At 40.4% G+C, this 17614-nt stretch overlaps 1 protein-coding gene across 1 annotated transcript in view; it reads left to right on the top strand.

Annotated features, from left to right (window-relative positions):
* Positions 1–17614, top strand: part of SCFD1 (sec1 family domain containing 1) — a 141744-nt gene that overhangs the window by 74671 nt on the left and 49459 nt on the right. Inside the window, exons 11-14 of the mRNA XM_075844681.1 lie at positions 330–469; positions 5861–5951; positions 8160–8233; positions 10844–10925. Coding sequence (XP_075700796.1) covers positions 330–469; positions 5861–5951; positions 8160–8233; positions 10844–10925 — 387 coding nt within the window. The remainder of the gene's footprint in view (positions 1–329; positions 470–5860; positions 5952–8159; positions 8234–10843; positions 10926–17614) is intronic.

The raw sequence follows: 17614 nt of genomic DNA, 5'->3' as shown, positions 1-17614 counted from the left end.
CACTGTCGAGGTTGCTGAAAGAGTTACTGCCCATCAGTTAACTCTTTCAGCACCATGGACAGTGACTGACGTCGACTAGCCTCATCTCTATGATGGCGGCTGCGCGAAAATCACGCAGCCGCGCATCATACACTGATGACACACGGAGCTGTCAAGTGCCTTTTGCGCACCTCTGGTTTATAATCTTCTCTGAGGAAGTCCTGTGAAGCCATAGAATTAAAAGGGTCGAATGAATCTTCACTTTATTTGTTGTCGTCTTCCCTATCTGAATTATTTTTTAGTTATTCAAACCTGCTGAATGTACCCAATATTCACCTCTTGTGTTGTAGGACATTCACTTAAACAGAGTAAATCTAGAAGAGTCTGCGGCAGTGGAGAGCAGCCCTTCTGGTGCCCGGCCTAAGAAGAAGAACAAGAAGTCCTATGATTTGACTGTGGCAGATAAATTCTGGCAAAAACACAAAGGCAGGTAAAGTCTAGATTTTCTCTACAGAATTTTTCTTTTCAACTAAAGACCTAGCTTCCATAGAGTATAATTATTATTTTAGGTTACTCTAGCCCAAAAAAGTTTTCACACGCAGTGTTTTCAGACGTAATTCGGGTGTTTTATGGCTCCATTACGCCTACAAACATCTGCCAATTGCTTTCAGTGGGTTTTACGGTGTTCTGTTCCCACGAGGTGTTATTTTACGCGTCGCTGTCAAAATACGGCACTTAAAAAGACGCCCGCAAAAAAAAAAGTGCATGTCACTTCTTGGGACGTTTTTGGAGCCGTTTTTCATTGACTCCATTGAAAAACCGCTCCAATAACGTCCGTAAAATACGCCGCGAAAAACGCGACTTGCTACAAAAACATCTGAAAGTCAGGAGCGGTTTTCACCTGAAAACAGCTCCGTATTTTCAGACTTTTTTGGTCACTGCGTGTGAACATACCCTGACAGTGATTGTGAGAGGAGTTTCTTACTTAGGACATAATGATAATACTGTTTTGATCGATAATTAAAGGGGTATTCCCATCTTGATAACTATAAAGCTTAACAACATAAAATTAGGCATTTTTGTAAATACCTTCTTTTTTTTTTTTTTTTTATTCTATACTTTGCGAGATATCCTGGCTCCATGTTACCAACAGCCCCGCTTTGTTTATTGCTCGTTGAATAGAGATCCGGCCACCACTGCTTTCCTCTAGCAGTGGCCGCGCTTGCGCTGTTCTACCTCTTTATTTTGCAGTGAGTATGGCCAGGATCTCGGGAACGCGCATTCTAGAGTATGCGCAGTAGCTCCCTGCCCGACCACCTCTCTTGAATTCTATTCAAGTCTATAGGATGGCCCCCAGGCATGCGCAGTAGCCCTGGAGCCGTCCTGTACTCGGCACATCAGTAAAGGCCAGCCGAGTTAGCTGAGCCCTTATCAGAACTGGTATGTAACATTGTCTGTTACATACTTATGCTACACAGCAGCATGGACTGGCCGCTGTCCGTGGTGTCAGCTGTATGAGACTGCGTCCTGGTCGGTCTCCTAAGCTCTCATCTGCTGTTAGAAAGCCAGCCCTGTATCAGTGCGGGCTTCTGTACTGTTACAGGAGCACGGAGACAGAGCAGGACACTGTCTCATACAATTGATTTATGTGCAGCTTACACCACGGACCCTACAGTCAGGGGTTCTTTCAGGACAGGAAACTACACTCCTAGGAGGAGTCCCAATGGAGTTAGCTACAGGGAGGGGTGGGGTGTAGCAAAAACATTATCCAACAACGTCGAGAGAGCGCACAAACAGAGCAGAGCGGCTTGATTGACATGAAGCCGCTAACGCCCCCTTTTAGAAAATATAACCAGCACTAGCTGCATTATCTAGAAAAAAGGGAGTTAGGAAATGAATATTAAAAAAATTTTTTAGAGCAATATACTTATATTTTTGTTTATGTTTAAGATGTATTAAAAAAAAAAATGACTCCACTTGGGAATAACCCTTTAAAGGAAACATTTCTATATATGTGTTTTATTTACAGAATATTTGTTCCCTCCAATTTATGTCATTGGGGAAAAAGCACCACAAAAATGTCACGACTACATTCATTAAAAGGGGTATTCTCATCTCAGACATTTATGGCATTGCCATAGAAATAAAGTGAAAGAAAGCAGCACCCCTAATTGATAGCAGGGTACAAATCCTCCTGGGACTCTTCATGCAGTAAAAATCCAGCTGTGATGAAAAAAGTCGAAAAGTTTTATTTACCCTTTTTATGCAATGTTTGAGCCCAGCTCAATTGGGCCTTTTTCAGGGCCCAATTGGTTCTTCAAGTCACCAGGGCTTGAAAAAGGACCTATTGAGCTTGGCTGAAACATTGCATATGGATGAATAAAATATCTCCACTTTTTTTGGTTGAAAAAAGACACATGTCCATCAAGTTCAACCAAGGGATGGGAAAAGGGAAGGGAAAAATTTCTACACATAGGAGCTAATATTTTTTTGTTCTAGGAAATTATCTAAGCCTTTTTTAAAACCATCTACTGTCCCTGCTGTGACGGCTCCTGCGGTGACTGTTCCATAAATTCACAGTTCTACCAGTAAAGAAGGCTTGTCGCCTCTGCAGGTTGAACCTTTTTTTCTCCAGATGGAGGGAGTGCCCCCTTGTTTTTTGAGGGGGTTTTACATGGAACAGGATTTCACCATATTTTTTGTATGTGCCATTAATATATTTATACAAGCTAATCATGTCCCCCCTTAGTCGTCTTTTTTTCTAGGCTAAATAGGTTTAATTCTTTCAATCTTTTCTCATAACTTAGGTTCTCCATGCCCCTTATTATCTTCGTTGCTCTACTGTGTATTTTTTCCAACTCCAGGTCATCCTTTCTCAGAAATGGATCCAAGAACTGAACTGTATATTCTAGATGATGCCTCACTAATGCTTTTTAAAGTGGTAATATTATATCCAGATCCCGCGAGTCCATCAGAATATCTTGCTGGCCTTTGAAGCAGCTGATTGACATTGCATTCTGTTATTTTAGTTTATGATCTACAAGTACACCCAGATCCTTTTCAACAAGTGACTCCCCCGTGGACATATGATGCATGCAGATTGTTGGTACCCAGATGCATAACTTTACATTTATCTACATTAAACTTCATTTTCTGAATGGATGCCCAAAACTTAGTGTGTTCAAATCAGCTTGCAATTTATGATCATCTTCCATAGCCTGAACATTACTACATAGCTTGGTGTCATCTGCAAAAATAGAAATAGTGCTATTAATCCCATCCTCTATATCATTAATAAATAGGTTGTATAATAGTGGTCCCAGCACTGAACCCTGGGGTACACCACTTATAACCGGGGACCATTCGGAGTAGGAATCATTGACCACAACTCTCTGGATACGGTCCTTGAGCCAATTCTCAATCCAATTACAAACTATACTTTCTAAACCTATAGTCCTTAATTTACCCATTGGACGTCTATGAGGGACAGTGTCAAATGCCTTTGCAAAGTCCAAAAATACTATATCCACAGCGGCCCCTCTGTTTAGGCTTCTACTCACCTCTTCATAAAAACAAATGAGGTTAGTTTGACAACTTCTGTCCTTAGTAAAACCGTGCTGGCTGTCACTTATAATACAATTTTTTGTCACATAATCCTGTATATAGTCCCTCAAACATTTTCCCCACGATGGATGTTAAGCTTACTGGTCTATAATTACCTGGGGAAGACCTAGAGCCCATTTTGAAAATAGGCACCACATTTGTCCTGCGCCAGTCCCTTTGGCACTATACCAGTCACTAGGGAATCTCTGAATATTATGAAGAGGGGGACAGAAATAACTGTACTGAGCTCTTTAACAACTCTAGGTTGTAACCCATCTGGTCCCGGGGCCTTGTGTACATTTATTTAATTCAATTTAGCTTGGACCATATCTATATTCAGCCAATTCAGTATATCAATTGATTTAAATTAACAGCACTGGCACCGGCTACACCATCTGCTCTTTCTTCTGTTGTATATACAGAGCTAAATAACCCATTTAGTATCTCTGCCTTTTCTTGATCCCCTGTGACCAACTCCCCATTACCACTATCTAGGGGTCCTACATGTTCAGACCTTGGCTATTTTGCATTTATATACTTGAAGAATTTTTGGGGATTTGCTTTACTATCCTTGGCCACCTGCCTTTTATTTTGTATTTTTGCTGATTTTATTACCTTCTTACAGATTTTATTAAGCTCTTTATAATTTACAAAGGCTACAGATGTACCCTCCGATTTGTATTTTTCAAATGCCTTTTTTTGTCATGTATTGCCCTTTTTACAGAAGGTGTAAACCATGTGGGGTTTAATTTTAGTCGTTTATACTTGTTACCTATAGGAATAAATTTTGCACTATATTTGTACAAAGTAGATTTTAAAATCTCCCATTTATCATTTGTCCCATTATTTAACATTAGTTCTTCCCAGTCTATATCCTGAATATCCATGTCTATTCACAATCCTGACACTTCTGTAGCATCTCTGTGAGATTTACAGCAAGGCAAGCGTAATCTCGTTTTAAGTGACAGGTTACATCGTAATCTTGCGAGATTACGCTTGCCTTGCTGTAAATATCACAGAGACGCTACAGAAGTGTCAGGATTCTGAATACACATCACATCCTGGCTGGAGGTAATGTATAGTCACTGTCAGGACACTTCAGTAACGTTGTAATGTGTTTATGTGGCTGCACATAGCGATATAGCAATATCCCTATGTGCTGTGTACATGAATGAGGAGAAGTGTATGGCGCTGATTAGTCACTGATTGGTCAGCGTCATACACTTTTCTCCACAACACCCTCTTGGTCAAAAAGTAAAACATGCCCAGATGTCCATTAAGAAACTCATTAGAATAAAGCTAAAATAGGTCATAACTCCGTCAAAAATGATCGTTTTTCTAAACAAAAAAACACTGCTGTTATCTACATTACAGTGCCGATCACATTATGTACAAGATAGGCCACTTATAATGTGGTGACAGAGCCTCTTTAACTTGCCTTTCGATTTTTCACTTTCAGTATCAGAAATGTGATTGTTTGGGCATTTTTATTTTCATTGCTGTTTTGTAACAAAAGGATTTCCTTTTCCTGTTACCTAGTCCTCTCGCCACAGTCTATCCCCCCCCACCGATATATTCTGACCCCCCTCTAACCACCTCTACTTTCCTCTTACCTCTATTTTCTACATTGACCTCCCTCCTCAGCCCTAGTTTAAATACTCCGCCACCCCAGCTAGAATTCTCTCCCCCCATCACTGCAGACCCCCTTCCATTCCAAGTTATCTGCTGAATACAGTTTGTACCCCGATAAAGTCAGCCCAGTGCTCTAGAAACCCAAAGCCTTCTCCTCTACACCAATACTTAAGCCATTCATTTAACTCCCTGAGCTCCCACTGTCTTTCCTGGGATGTGCATGGCACAGGCAGTATTCCTGAGTAAATTCTTAAGTAAATATCCAAATGTGAAATGTGAGCTTTATACTAGTCCTTATTACAGAAGGGGTAATACAGAATCCTCATTTGCCAGGCCGACCACTTTTTAGGCTTTACATTAGTCAATTAAAATAAATATTTAGTTCTCTGGTAATCCTGGTAATTACGTAGCACGATAAAAGGCTCATTCTCTTTCTCATAATACGAAAATTAACCCAACTTAAGTAGATTTTTAAATTGGCAATATTACTCATAGCTAAAATGACCAATAACAAGTCTCGCCGATAATCCGTGATTTCCTACCAATTTATGTTCTGAATCAGTAGGAAAATGTACCAGACAATAAAATAGTTGGATAGAAAGTGTTTGCTTCTCAGACTAGCGCACTCTTTGGGATTTTTCCTTAGCCCCTTTCCTGAAGTTGCTGAATCGGTGCAGCAAGAGTTGGAATCTTACCGCAACCAAGAGGATGAAGTGAAAAGACTGAAAACCATGATGGTAAGGATTATATTCCCATCCTGTGCAATGCACAATATCAGATTATTTTTTTCCCATGGAAATGTTTAATGCTTTTTAAAACCATCTTAGACCGACAATAAAAATATTGTTTTGTGTAATATACTGCTCTGAACAAAGTGACTGTTTTTGTTTTGTTTTATTGATTGTGGCTAAAAAGTAAATCTGTCATTTAAAGTGGTTGTCCAGTTTAGAAAATCCATTTTCATATACACTTTGGGGGACTTCTGAGCTATAGGGGTTTTCCCATCATCAATATTTATCACCTATCCACACGAGCGCTCTTTACAGTTGCCCCATAGAAAACAAATGGAGCAGTGGCTGATCGTGCGCAGTGCACGAGTACGGCCAGGTAAGTATGTTCTCGGGATGGCTGTAGGTTCCAGCGGTCGGACCCCCCAAAGATCATATATTTATCACCTATCCTGTGTAGAAGTGATAAATATTGATGATAGGAAAACCCCTTTAAAAGAGGGGGGGGGGGTCCTCTGTTCAGGATCCCCATCTCTAGCAGAGAGTGGTTACAAATGGTGTCTCTCGCTCTGGAGGACTTGTCCTGCATAACACAGATGATCTTTGAATTATATGAATGGGCACTGTGTAACGTTTAAAGAGAGGTCATTTTCTCATGACACAATCATTTAAATCAAGTTTTTATGTTAAATATATTTTTAAATAATTTTTAGTGATTTTTTTATTTTTATTTTATTATTTTCTATGTCATAATCGATATAAAAAAAAATATAGGCTTCTGAGCCTGACAATAAACTGACACTTCCTGTTCTGTAGAGATCACTTCTCAGCAGTCCTCTCATTATCACAGGCAGGATTACAATGAAAGGTAACAACTAAAATAAATATAAACTCAGGATCCACTATTGACAATTGGCGATTCACCAGGCTTGCCTCCTATCCCTTCTCTGACAGTGTTCTCTGCACAAAATACTCTCCCATAGAAATCAATGGGTCCCCTCCTGTTCACAGTTTCCCATCGTCCATGTGGCTGCTGCAAAGCATATCTCTCCGTGCTGTTAACAGCAGCTCAGACAATATGGCTGATCCCACCCACAATCATGTACGGAACATTGAATATAAAAATCTACAATCCAAAAAATAAAAACAAATAGATTGTTTCACTACATGGTTTTAATTTCTCCTCTGGTCCCGCTGCAATAAATTGAACACTTGCTGCCTGGTTTCCCCCTAGATTACAGCTGACTGCTGGGGTCCCAGAGGAGGGGGGGGGGGGTTCACTTTGCGGTCAGTTTATTGTTAGGGGACCTTTCTAACAAGTAGGGATTGTCCTTTAAGTTGACTCAATTACGTTTACAAGAAGCAGTTTATTGTATATAATACATAAATGTGTCTACAAATGCTAATTTCAGATAAGGAGTGGATACTCGTGTTGTGGTGTTTGCTGCTGTTGATATGGTTCCCAGCTAGGCAACATCTGTGGCAACACTACTGGAGTATTCAGTTTGTAGTAGATACAGAGATGTTATTTATATATATATATAAAAAAAAAAACATTTAAGCTGTAATGATTGTGTGGGAACAACCTCAAGAGGCATCTTAAAAAGTTTCCTGGTTCTTCACTGAGGCTCAGCTGTATCCCTGGCAGCAGCAATACTTCATATGTTGTGCTATTTTTGCTCACTAGCAACCCACAATTTCCTAATTGTAATGTTTTTTTTTATTTTGTCCTAACGATTGATCAATATAGAATGTGTGGAAGCCTCTGGGATATCCTTCCTTGGCTACTAAAGTTAAGGGTTAGTAGGATTGTCCTGGAGATTAGGAAGCAGAGGATGATACAAGACCTTTTAGCCTGAAGAGGAATCACTTATTGGTGGCCTGTACTACATACAAAAAAGAGAGATCTGCCATATGAACACCATAGTCAGAATAGAATTGTCTTGAATAAGAATAGATTAATAGGCATTATTCATGAAATAACAATAATGTTTTATTGTAGGATACCAAAATAAGATATTGACCGAAAATACAAACTGGTTTAATGTTATGTAGAATTGTTCAGTGAAAGAACAGTGTACCGTACTTCTAGGTATATTTGTAAAATATTATTGTATGCACAGGTATATATTCTGATATTATATTCTTTGGTTACTATTGTAAATTAAGATTTATGCTCTATGATCCTGCAGTTTATGTTTGATCTCTCTGTCTCAGGGCTTGGAAGGTGAAGATGAAGGTGCTATCAGTATGTTGTCAGACAACACGGCAAAACTTACGTCCGCTGTCAGGTAGTTACTGGTGCAATGTGAATTTAATCGTTATGTGAACAATAGTTCTGTCTACTGCTTTTGCAGAACATATGACACACAGCCTGCATGGTTAAAAGGGTTTTCCCATCAGGGACATTTATGACATATCCACAGTATATGTCATAAATGTGAGATGCGGGTTCCACCTCTGGGACCCGCACCTATCTTTAGAACGGGGGCCCCCTAAACCCCGTTCTACCTTTTTCTGCGGCAGCTACCTCCCGGCCACTTCCTGACTATATGGTTGGGAGTATGAAAACAGCATAGTTCGCTGAGCTACGCTCTTTCCGTAGCATCCATAGTAGTGAATGGCAGTTGCGCAAGCAGCGTAGCATGCTAGCTACGCTGTTTCCGTAACTACCATTTCGTTCTATTGGACTTACGGAAACAGCGTAGTTCAGCGAGTTACGCTGTTTTCGTACTCCCGACCATATAGTCAGGAAGTGTCCGGGAGGCAGCTGCAGCAGAAAAAGGTAGAACAGGATTTAGGGGGCCCCGTTCTAGAGATAGGTGCGGGTCCCAGAGGTGGGACCCGCATCTATCTCACATTTATGCCATATCCTGTGGATATGGCATAAATGTCCCTGATGAGAAAAGGTACATGTTCAGGCTCTCTTCACATCATGGTTTGGCTTTCCAGCGTACATGAGAAACATAGGGCAAAAACTAGATGTGAAGAGGGCCTTAGTATGCTATCTAAATTGTCTACTATCTTTTAGCTTTGTATTGGCACTAGCTGCCATTGACAAATTGCTGATGTGGAGGAGAGTGCTGACAAGCCCAGTAAAAATCTCAGATATTTAGAGAGAATAGAAAGTTTTTACGGGAATATCTGAAGCATTATGCTGTAGATGCCATCTGTCCAATCGAAATAGCACTTATGCGATGCACCCAACTTAAACAGGTTTGTTCAAAACAGGTTTTTTCCATTTATTTTTTTTTTATCGTTGTTTGGATATATTCCATATTTATTATTCGTTTTAATTCTTCATTTTGTTCCTAAAGTTAAATTTCAGACAAATTAAAAAGCCATCCTCGTCCCCTGAATTCTTAACCCGTTCGTAACCACCAATATGACTTTTCACGGAGGTCACTAACAGGCCTTAGGCTAGGCTGCCGCTTTTTCGCCGCAGACTAGTCTAACTCCTACACGGGTGTCCCGAGCAGGCTGGAGCGAGCGCTCGGTTGTCTGATGGCAGTCAGGCTCCTGCTCTAATGATAGCGATTGAAGTTTACTTATATTGCGACTGTTTAACCCCTTAAATACTGTGGTCCATAGCAACCGTAGCATCTAAGTGGTTTACAGAGGGTTAGGGCTCCCTGTCACCCATCAACGGCCCGCAAATGCGATCGCAGGCTGCTGATGGGTTGCCATGGCAGCCAGGTGCCTAACAAAGGCCCCCAGGCCTGCCTGTCTATATGCCTATTAAGTCGTGCAAGAGGCAGAGTTTTACACTGAAACGCAGTAATGTACGAAGTATACAAAAGCATTATATCGGCATAGAAGTCCCCTAGTGGGAATGAAAAAAATAAGTAAATGTGAAAAAGAAAAGTATTAAAGGTACACCGTAAAAAAAACATAAAGAAATATTTTTTTTCCATGAAGTGGTTTTATTTAGCAAAAATGTAAAACCGAAATATACATGTTTGTTATCACCGCGATCGTAACGAAGAAAAACCCACAGAAAGCAATGGCTGAATGGCTATTTTTCCATTGCCCCCCCCCAAAAAAATAATAACCGTAAATCCATAAGACTCATGTACCCTAAAATGCTACCAATAAAACGAAATCTCGTCCCACAAAAAACAAGCTTGCATATTGCGACATCAACGGATAAATAGAAAAGTTACGGCTCTTGGAATGCCACGATGCAAAAACAAATAATTCAAATTCAAAAGGGTTTTACTGTGCAAAAGTAGTCAAATATAAAAAAAAGCTCTACATATGTGGTATCGCTATAATCGTACTGACCCATAGAATAAAGGTAACATGTTATTTACACCGCGCGGTGAACGGCGTAAATTTAAAATACATACTACAATGGTGGAATTGCTGTTTTTTTTTTCTTTTCTCCCTCCAAAAAAATGTTAGAAAATTGAATCAAAATATTATATGTAGCCCAAAATGGTGCCATTGTAAAATACAACTTATGCCGCAAAAAATAAGGACTCATACAGTTTAGTCGACAAAAAAATAAAAAAGTTATGTCTCTTTTCATGCGGCGATGGTAAAATGAAAGAAATTGCTTGGTCGTTAAGGCATAAAATAGGCTGGTCACTAAGGGGTTAATTACCTGTATCCCTAGGTCCTCTGCAGTAGTTCTCTCTTCCTGCATCCCCTGGCTTATAAGTACTGAGTGGTATTGCCATGTGCTACCCATGTACCCATGTATCTGTATTGTACATACTCCAGCAGACTTTCGTGCAGATACCAGGGTGGTTCATGACAACGTCACTTGGTAGTCATTTACTGGAGGCAGCATGGAGACAGAACCTCAATATTTCTATGGCCTAGAAACCCAGGTAAGAGTAACTTCAATGTGGGGTTTCTGCCTGGAAATTCTTTAATGTATTCTTCTCTCCTTTCAGCTCTCTTCCAGAACTTCTAGAGAAGAAGAGGCTCATAGATTTACATACTAATGTGGCCACTGCAGTTTTGGAGCATATCAAGGTCAGTCCTTTGTTGTGAAGAGTCAAATTGTTAACTACATATTGTGAGACCGATCAAATCGTTTCAAATCCTCTATGGAACAACTTAATGGGAATGTGTCGCAAAAAATTTTTTTTTAATTTTTTTTCAGTTAAACAGTTAGTATATAAATGATTACACATTGTTTTAATGTCACAAGTCAGGAAATATTATAAATTAGATTCTAATTTATAACATTTCCATGTGCTGGTCACTAGAGGGAGCAATTCCCAAAATTGCAGCATTGGCAATGTGGTAAAGCAACCTCATTGCTTTATTCTGCAAATTTGGAGTAGACACACTCGCTCTAGTGTCCTCACACAATCCCCCCTCCTTTATCCTGGCTAATGCCAGGAGAAAAGACGGGGTTGAATGTTCAAACCTCCTACACTGTGTGCCGCCATTTTCTGAGGATTAGATTCAGTGGTAATCAGACAGTATAACACTAACATACACACACATCACATACACAAACATAACTTACCTGCTCCTGCTGCCGCCTCCGCTCCTAGTCCTTGTGTCTGCGCTGCCTTGAACATATGGCCGGAAGCCGCGACCGGAAGTCGTCGTCATACTGTCCGGCCGCGGCTTCCGGTCCACATGAAAATGGCGCCGGATGTCGCTCTACCAAAGACCTTTCTTTTGGTCCGTGTGGGAGCATTCTCTATGGGGATGTATGTGCCGTATTCCATCTCTGTATGTGTCGTTAATCGACACATACAGAGATGAAAAAAAAAAATGGCAGCCCCCATAGAGAAGTAAAAGAAAGTAAAAAGTACAAAACAAAAACACAAATAAATAAAATTTATTTTAATGACATACTAAAAGCAATATTATATATAAAAAAAAAATGTCGTGGCAGCTTCCCTTTAAGGGGGTTTTACACCAGACGATTATCGGGCAGACGAGCGTTCATATAACGCTCATTGTCGATAATTGCCCCGTGTAAACGGGAACGATCAGCAGATGAACGAGTAAACGCCACTGGATGCAACGGCCGCTGTAAGGGTATGTGCACACACACCAATTACGTCCGTAATTGACGGACGTATTTCGGCCGCAAGTCCCGGACCGAACACAGTGCAGGGAGCCGGGGTCCTAGCATCATACTTATGTACGATGCTAGGAGTCCCTGCCTCGCTGCAGGACCACTGTCACGTACTGAAAACATGATTACAGTACGGGACAGTTGTCCTGCAGCGAGGCAGGGACTCCTAGCATCGTACATAACTATGATGCTAGGAGCCCGGCTCCCTGCACTGTGTTCGGTCCGGGACTTGCGGCCGAAATACGTCCGTCAATTACGGACGTAATTAGTGTGTGTGCACATACCCTAAGATTGACTTTAATGTGATTAGATCTCTGTCTCTGCTTATGGCCACAAGTACAGCTCTGCTTCGATTTTAAAGTTAAGGTAAACGTTTAATCTTCTCTGCTGTTTACATAGGATTTCTCATTAGTCCTGCTCACAGCTGAGAAGTGGATGTTTTTGTATCCAGTCAGGCCATCCTCTGTGAGATAAAAATGATGCATTGTAGCAAACCACCAGAGTTTTGTGCTGTGATTGTATTTAGCTCACAGAGCATTGTCTATACTGAATACAATTGTATCTATTTCTCAGCTGAGCACTGGACTAAGTCACAGAAAGCAAACGAATATTTGACAAATTAAAGGGAAGGTGTCATGATTTATATATTTTTTTTATTATATTGCTTTTAATATAATAACAAAAATGTTATTTAATTGTGTTCTCATTTTTCAGTTTTTAATGTATTCTTACTTTTACTTCTCTATGGGGGCTGCCATTTTTTTTTCATCTCTGTATGTGTTGATTAGCGACACATACAGAGATGGAATATGGCACATACATCCCCATAGAGAATGCAAACCGGAGCAGTTCCATTCCCAGTTGCGTGCGCCGTCTGTGTGGGAACGGCGCATGCGCCGCTCCCACACAGACCAAAACGTAGCTCGTTCGTAGAGCGAAATCCGGCGCCATTTTCATGTGGACTGGAAGCCACTGTAAGATGACGACTTCCGGCCATATGTTCAACGAAGCGAAGGCGCAAGGAAGAGGAGCGTAGACCAACGGAGGCAGCGGCAGGAGCAGGTAATTTATGTTTGTGTATGTTCGTGTTATACGGTCTGCTGAGCTCTGTATCTAATCCTCCTAGCACTGTGCAGTCGCTCAGAAAATGGCGGCACACAGTGTAGGAGGTTTGAAGACATTCAAACCCTTCCTTCTCCTGGCACTAGCCAGAAGAAGGGAAGGGGGATTGTGTGAGGACACTAGAGGAGAGTGTGTCCACCCCAAATTTGCAGCATAAGTCAATGAGGTTGCTTTACCACAGTGACCATGCTGCAGTTTTGGGAACTGCTCCCTCTAGTGGCCAGCACATGGAAATGTTATAAATTATAATCTATTTTGTAATATTTCCTGACTTGTGAAAAAATTTAGAAAAATGAAAACAGTGCGTAATCACTTAAAAATACTAATTGTTTAACTGAAAAATAAAAATAAAAATTTCTATCGACACATTCCCTTTAAAACACAGTGGGGAGAATATATTAAGACTGGCGTGTCAAACTCCAGTCATAAACTAAATTACATAGGCGGAAAACCACACCGCTAAATATATTTGGCACGTCTTTGGCTGTCATTGCAACAGAAATGCAAATCTACACCTGCATAGCAGGTGTAGACTTGCACCAGTTTCTAAGTAAATCTGTTGTTCTTTGGATAAACCCCACCCATTTTCTTGCCACTTTCCGAAAGTAAAAATGTTGCAAATTTTAACCCAACTATGGCATGCGCCACAATTTGCAAGTTTTTATGCCAGAAAACTGACGTATCCCTTTTGATATATTTCCCCAATGTATATTAGAAAAAAATGTATTCATTAATGTTTATTTGCATTAAATGAAAAAATAACTTATCCTTTTGAAGTTTTGCTTTTCTTCTCTCGGATCTAGGGTAACATCATGTATTATTGCCCAATGGCACCAATACATGCAATCGCAATTCTGCAAAATTTCTCCCAGCATTTCTTGCTGGCGCAATGTCGTCAAAGACCTCCCTTTAGTGATTTTCCATTCGAGGAAGTGTAGTCTTGACTCCAGACATTGTACAGTAATATGATGTAAAATACAAATGCTTCAAGAATTGCATTATAAGAGTTTTGCTAAAATGTTGTGTGGCTGTTGACAAGTCTGTTGAATGGATCCTGTTGCAACCAACCAAATTGTAAATGCAACCCTGTTTTATAATATTGGTTGTGACTTCAAATGCTTTGTATGTAGATCATATTCATGTATATAATCTAGTCAGTTCAATCATTCCTTTTTAGGAAAAACTGGAGGACCCCTATAACAAATGCGTGCTAGGTTGCTAAACTACATTGATCAGCCATAACCTTAAAACCACCTGCCTAATATTGTGTAGGGCCCCCCCTGTACTGCCAAAACCGCTCTGACCTGTTGAGGCTTAGGCTGGGTTCACACGACCTATTTTCAGACGTAAACGAGGCGTATTATGCCTCATTTTACGTCTGAAAATAGGGCTACAATACGTCGGCAAACATCTGCCCATTCATTTGAATGGGTTTGCCGGCGTACTGTGCAGACGACCTGTCATTTACGCGTCGCCGTTTGACAGCTGTCAAACGACGACGCGTAAAACTACAGCCTCGGCAAAAGAAGTGCAGGGCACTTCTTTCAGACGTAATTTGAGCCGTTCTTCATTGAACTCAATGAAGCACAGCTCAAAATTTACGGCTGTCCGAGAAGCCTCGCAAAATGCGAGGAGGAGCATTTACGTCTGAAACGAGGCAGCTGTTTTCTCCTGAAAACAGTTTGTCTTTTCAGACGTAAATGCCTGCTATCGTGTGCACATACCCTTAAACTCTACAAGATCTCTGAAGGTGTCCTGTAGTATCTGGCACAAAGATGTTAGCAGCAGATCCTTTAAGACCTCTACGTTGTAAGGTGGGGCCTCCATGGATCAGACTTCTTCTTCCAGCACATCCCACAGATGCTCGATCAGATTGAGATCTGTGGAGTTTGGAGGCCAAGTCAACACCTTTAACTCTGTCATGTTCCTCAAACCATTCCTGAACAATTTTTTCAGTCTGCCAGGGCGCATTACCTGCTAAAAGAGGCCACTGCCATTAGAGAATAGCATTGCCAAGAAGGGGGGTACTTGATTTGCAATAATGTTTAGGTAAGGGGGTACGTGTCAAAGTAACATCCACATGAATGCCAGCAACGAAGGTTTCACAACAGAACATTGCTCAGAGCATCTCACACTGCCTTCTTTCCAAAGAGTATTTTGGGGACATTTCTTCTTCAGGGCAATCCATCTGTCTGTAGAAAAATTGCTCAATCTTCAATCTGCCTCCTTTCACCGTGAGAACTGTGAATCTGGAATAGTCTACCGCAGGAGCTGGTCACAGCAGGAACATTAGATGGCTTTAAAAAAGGCATAGATAATGTCCTAGAACGAAAAAATATCAGCTCTTTTATGTCAATTTTATTTTAATGTTGATCCAGGATGATCGCAATCAGTGATGAGGAGAGAAATGTTTCCCTTTATTAGGTTAGATTGGCTCTGGCCTTACGTTTGTGTTGTTTTCTTTTTTTTTTTCTTTATTATTTTTTTACCTTCCTCCTGATCAATAGGGCTAAAACAAAGTTGAAACATAGTTCACTGATTATACTACTACCCCCAGCAGGAACCGCACCAATGTTGCCACATACCCCAAGAAAATTCAAAAAAGCAAAGAAGAAAAGTGGATATACTATTAAGTCGCATTACAGAAAAATATATTTTATTAGAAGTAAATACACCACATAATTTTAAAATAGCACAAACATGCTAGACCCAATCTCCTGGGGGTTGCCACCCTGATAAGTGGCCAAGAAATAACCCCTGCAAGTCCACTAAATCCTCAACATGAGCATATATAAATCCAAATGTTGCATCAAACTGTCTGTATGCATGTAGCGAAGTTGCCAAGAAGGGGAAAAGGGTACTGGATGCCCAGGGCATTCCCCATGCACATCAATGAGCTTTAGGACTCATGACGCTGATCGCTGGTTTGCATGTTATCCTTCTTTGGACTACTTTTATTAGTTATTAACCACTTTGTACCAGGAAATCCTCACAACACCTGCCGTTTTAGTGGTCTCTGACCCATTCGTCTAGCAATCATAATTTGACCTTTGTCAAAGATGCTCTGTCATAACGCCTTCTGGTTTTTCCTGCTTCCAACACACCAATTTTAAGAACTAACTGTTCACTGTCTAATATGTCACACACCTTGACTGGTGCCATTGTAACAATATAATGTTATTAATCTGTCAGTGGTTTTAATGTTATGGTGATTGAGTGGGTCCATAACCTAAAAATACACATGTTCTGGGTCTAAGCCTGCAGAATATACTCGGGCTAGGTAGGAACCAGCTTTACTCATTTTACCCTTGGGCAAAATGGGAGGAGTGCACGACCAAAAATGGAGGCACTCACCACCCCCACATATACAACATAAACCACTAAAAATGTTGGTCAGCACATCCTAACAAAATCAAAAATGTGCAGGTGCCCGTATGATGTGACTGCAAACAATACATGTAAAGAAAAAAACATTGCAACAGCACTCTGCGAACGCGAAGACTACCTAAAACACTATATTTAAATAAATTTGCAATACTTCTACATTTACTGACAAAAGTGAGGTTCTTAGCGCACATTTTGATCAAATTGTGTGAGCCCACCTGCCACGACAAGGCGACCTCTTTTAAGTGGGTCCCTAACCTGAAAATAGACCCTTGTTCTTGGTCTAAGCAGCAAAATATACTCTGGTAGGAAGGAACCAGCTTTACTCTAATTAAATATAATAATATGTGTGTGTGTTATGCAACCTTATAGGATTGTTGAAAATCCTATAATGATGTGTATTGGTATAGCCTCCTCAGTGTCAATGTTGTTGAAGTTGTCGCATATTTTCTTCTTGTTATTGAGAAATCCTAGAGGAAAATAGAAACTATCAACCATCACAACTAGGGAAGGAAATGTGGCATATTTTTAGGTTCCTCAGTAGCCATAAGCTTTATTCATAAATCACGGGTTTTGGGTATAATCACAGCGGGATCATTACTGATCAACTATGGAAATGAGAGGCAGATGATCTCAGGCTTTCTGCTGCCAGACATTCTGTACTTCAACACTATGGAACAAGAGCGGCTGCACAATCTTCCCACTCGAAGTCTCTTAACATAACTTTATGTTATGAAGTGTGTCAACTATAATTGCACATCCCAGCTATTCTTGCTTTTTCAGATTAAATTTTAGGTTAAGATAATTTGTTTGTCAAACAAACTAAGAATGATGTTTTTTTGGAAAATCTTGTTCCAAACAGGGAATGTTTTGCTTTTTCCAAACGCTAATAAAAAAACAAAACGTGAAAAACATCCCAGAAGGAATGAAAATCATTTTAGCAGTGAGGATGTTTGATATTTAACCTGTTACGCTCTTCCTAGAAGGTCGGTAGCATATTTTAAGCTGTTACATATTTGAAATGCTGTGTGTTACTGAACTGATTAATATACATGAAATGATGAGATTGTTTGGGATTTCGATGGAGTGTACAGCGTAGAAGGCATTCAGTAGGCTC

Source organism: Rhinoderma darwinii, chromosome 12 (genome assembly GCF_050947455.1).
Source record: "Rhinoderma darwinii isolate aRhiDar2 chromosome 12, aRhiDar2.hap1, whole genome shotgun sequence".
In the NCBI taxonomy this organism is placed as follows: Eukaryota; Metazoa; Chordata; class Amphibia; order Anura; family Rhinodermatidae; genus Rhinoderma; species Rhinoderma darwinii.
Note: the sequence above shows the minus strand (reverse complement) of the source record. Positions and strands in the feature narration are given on the sequence as shown.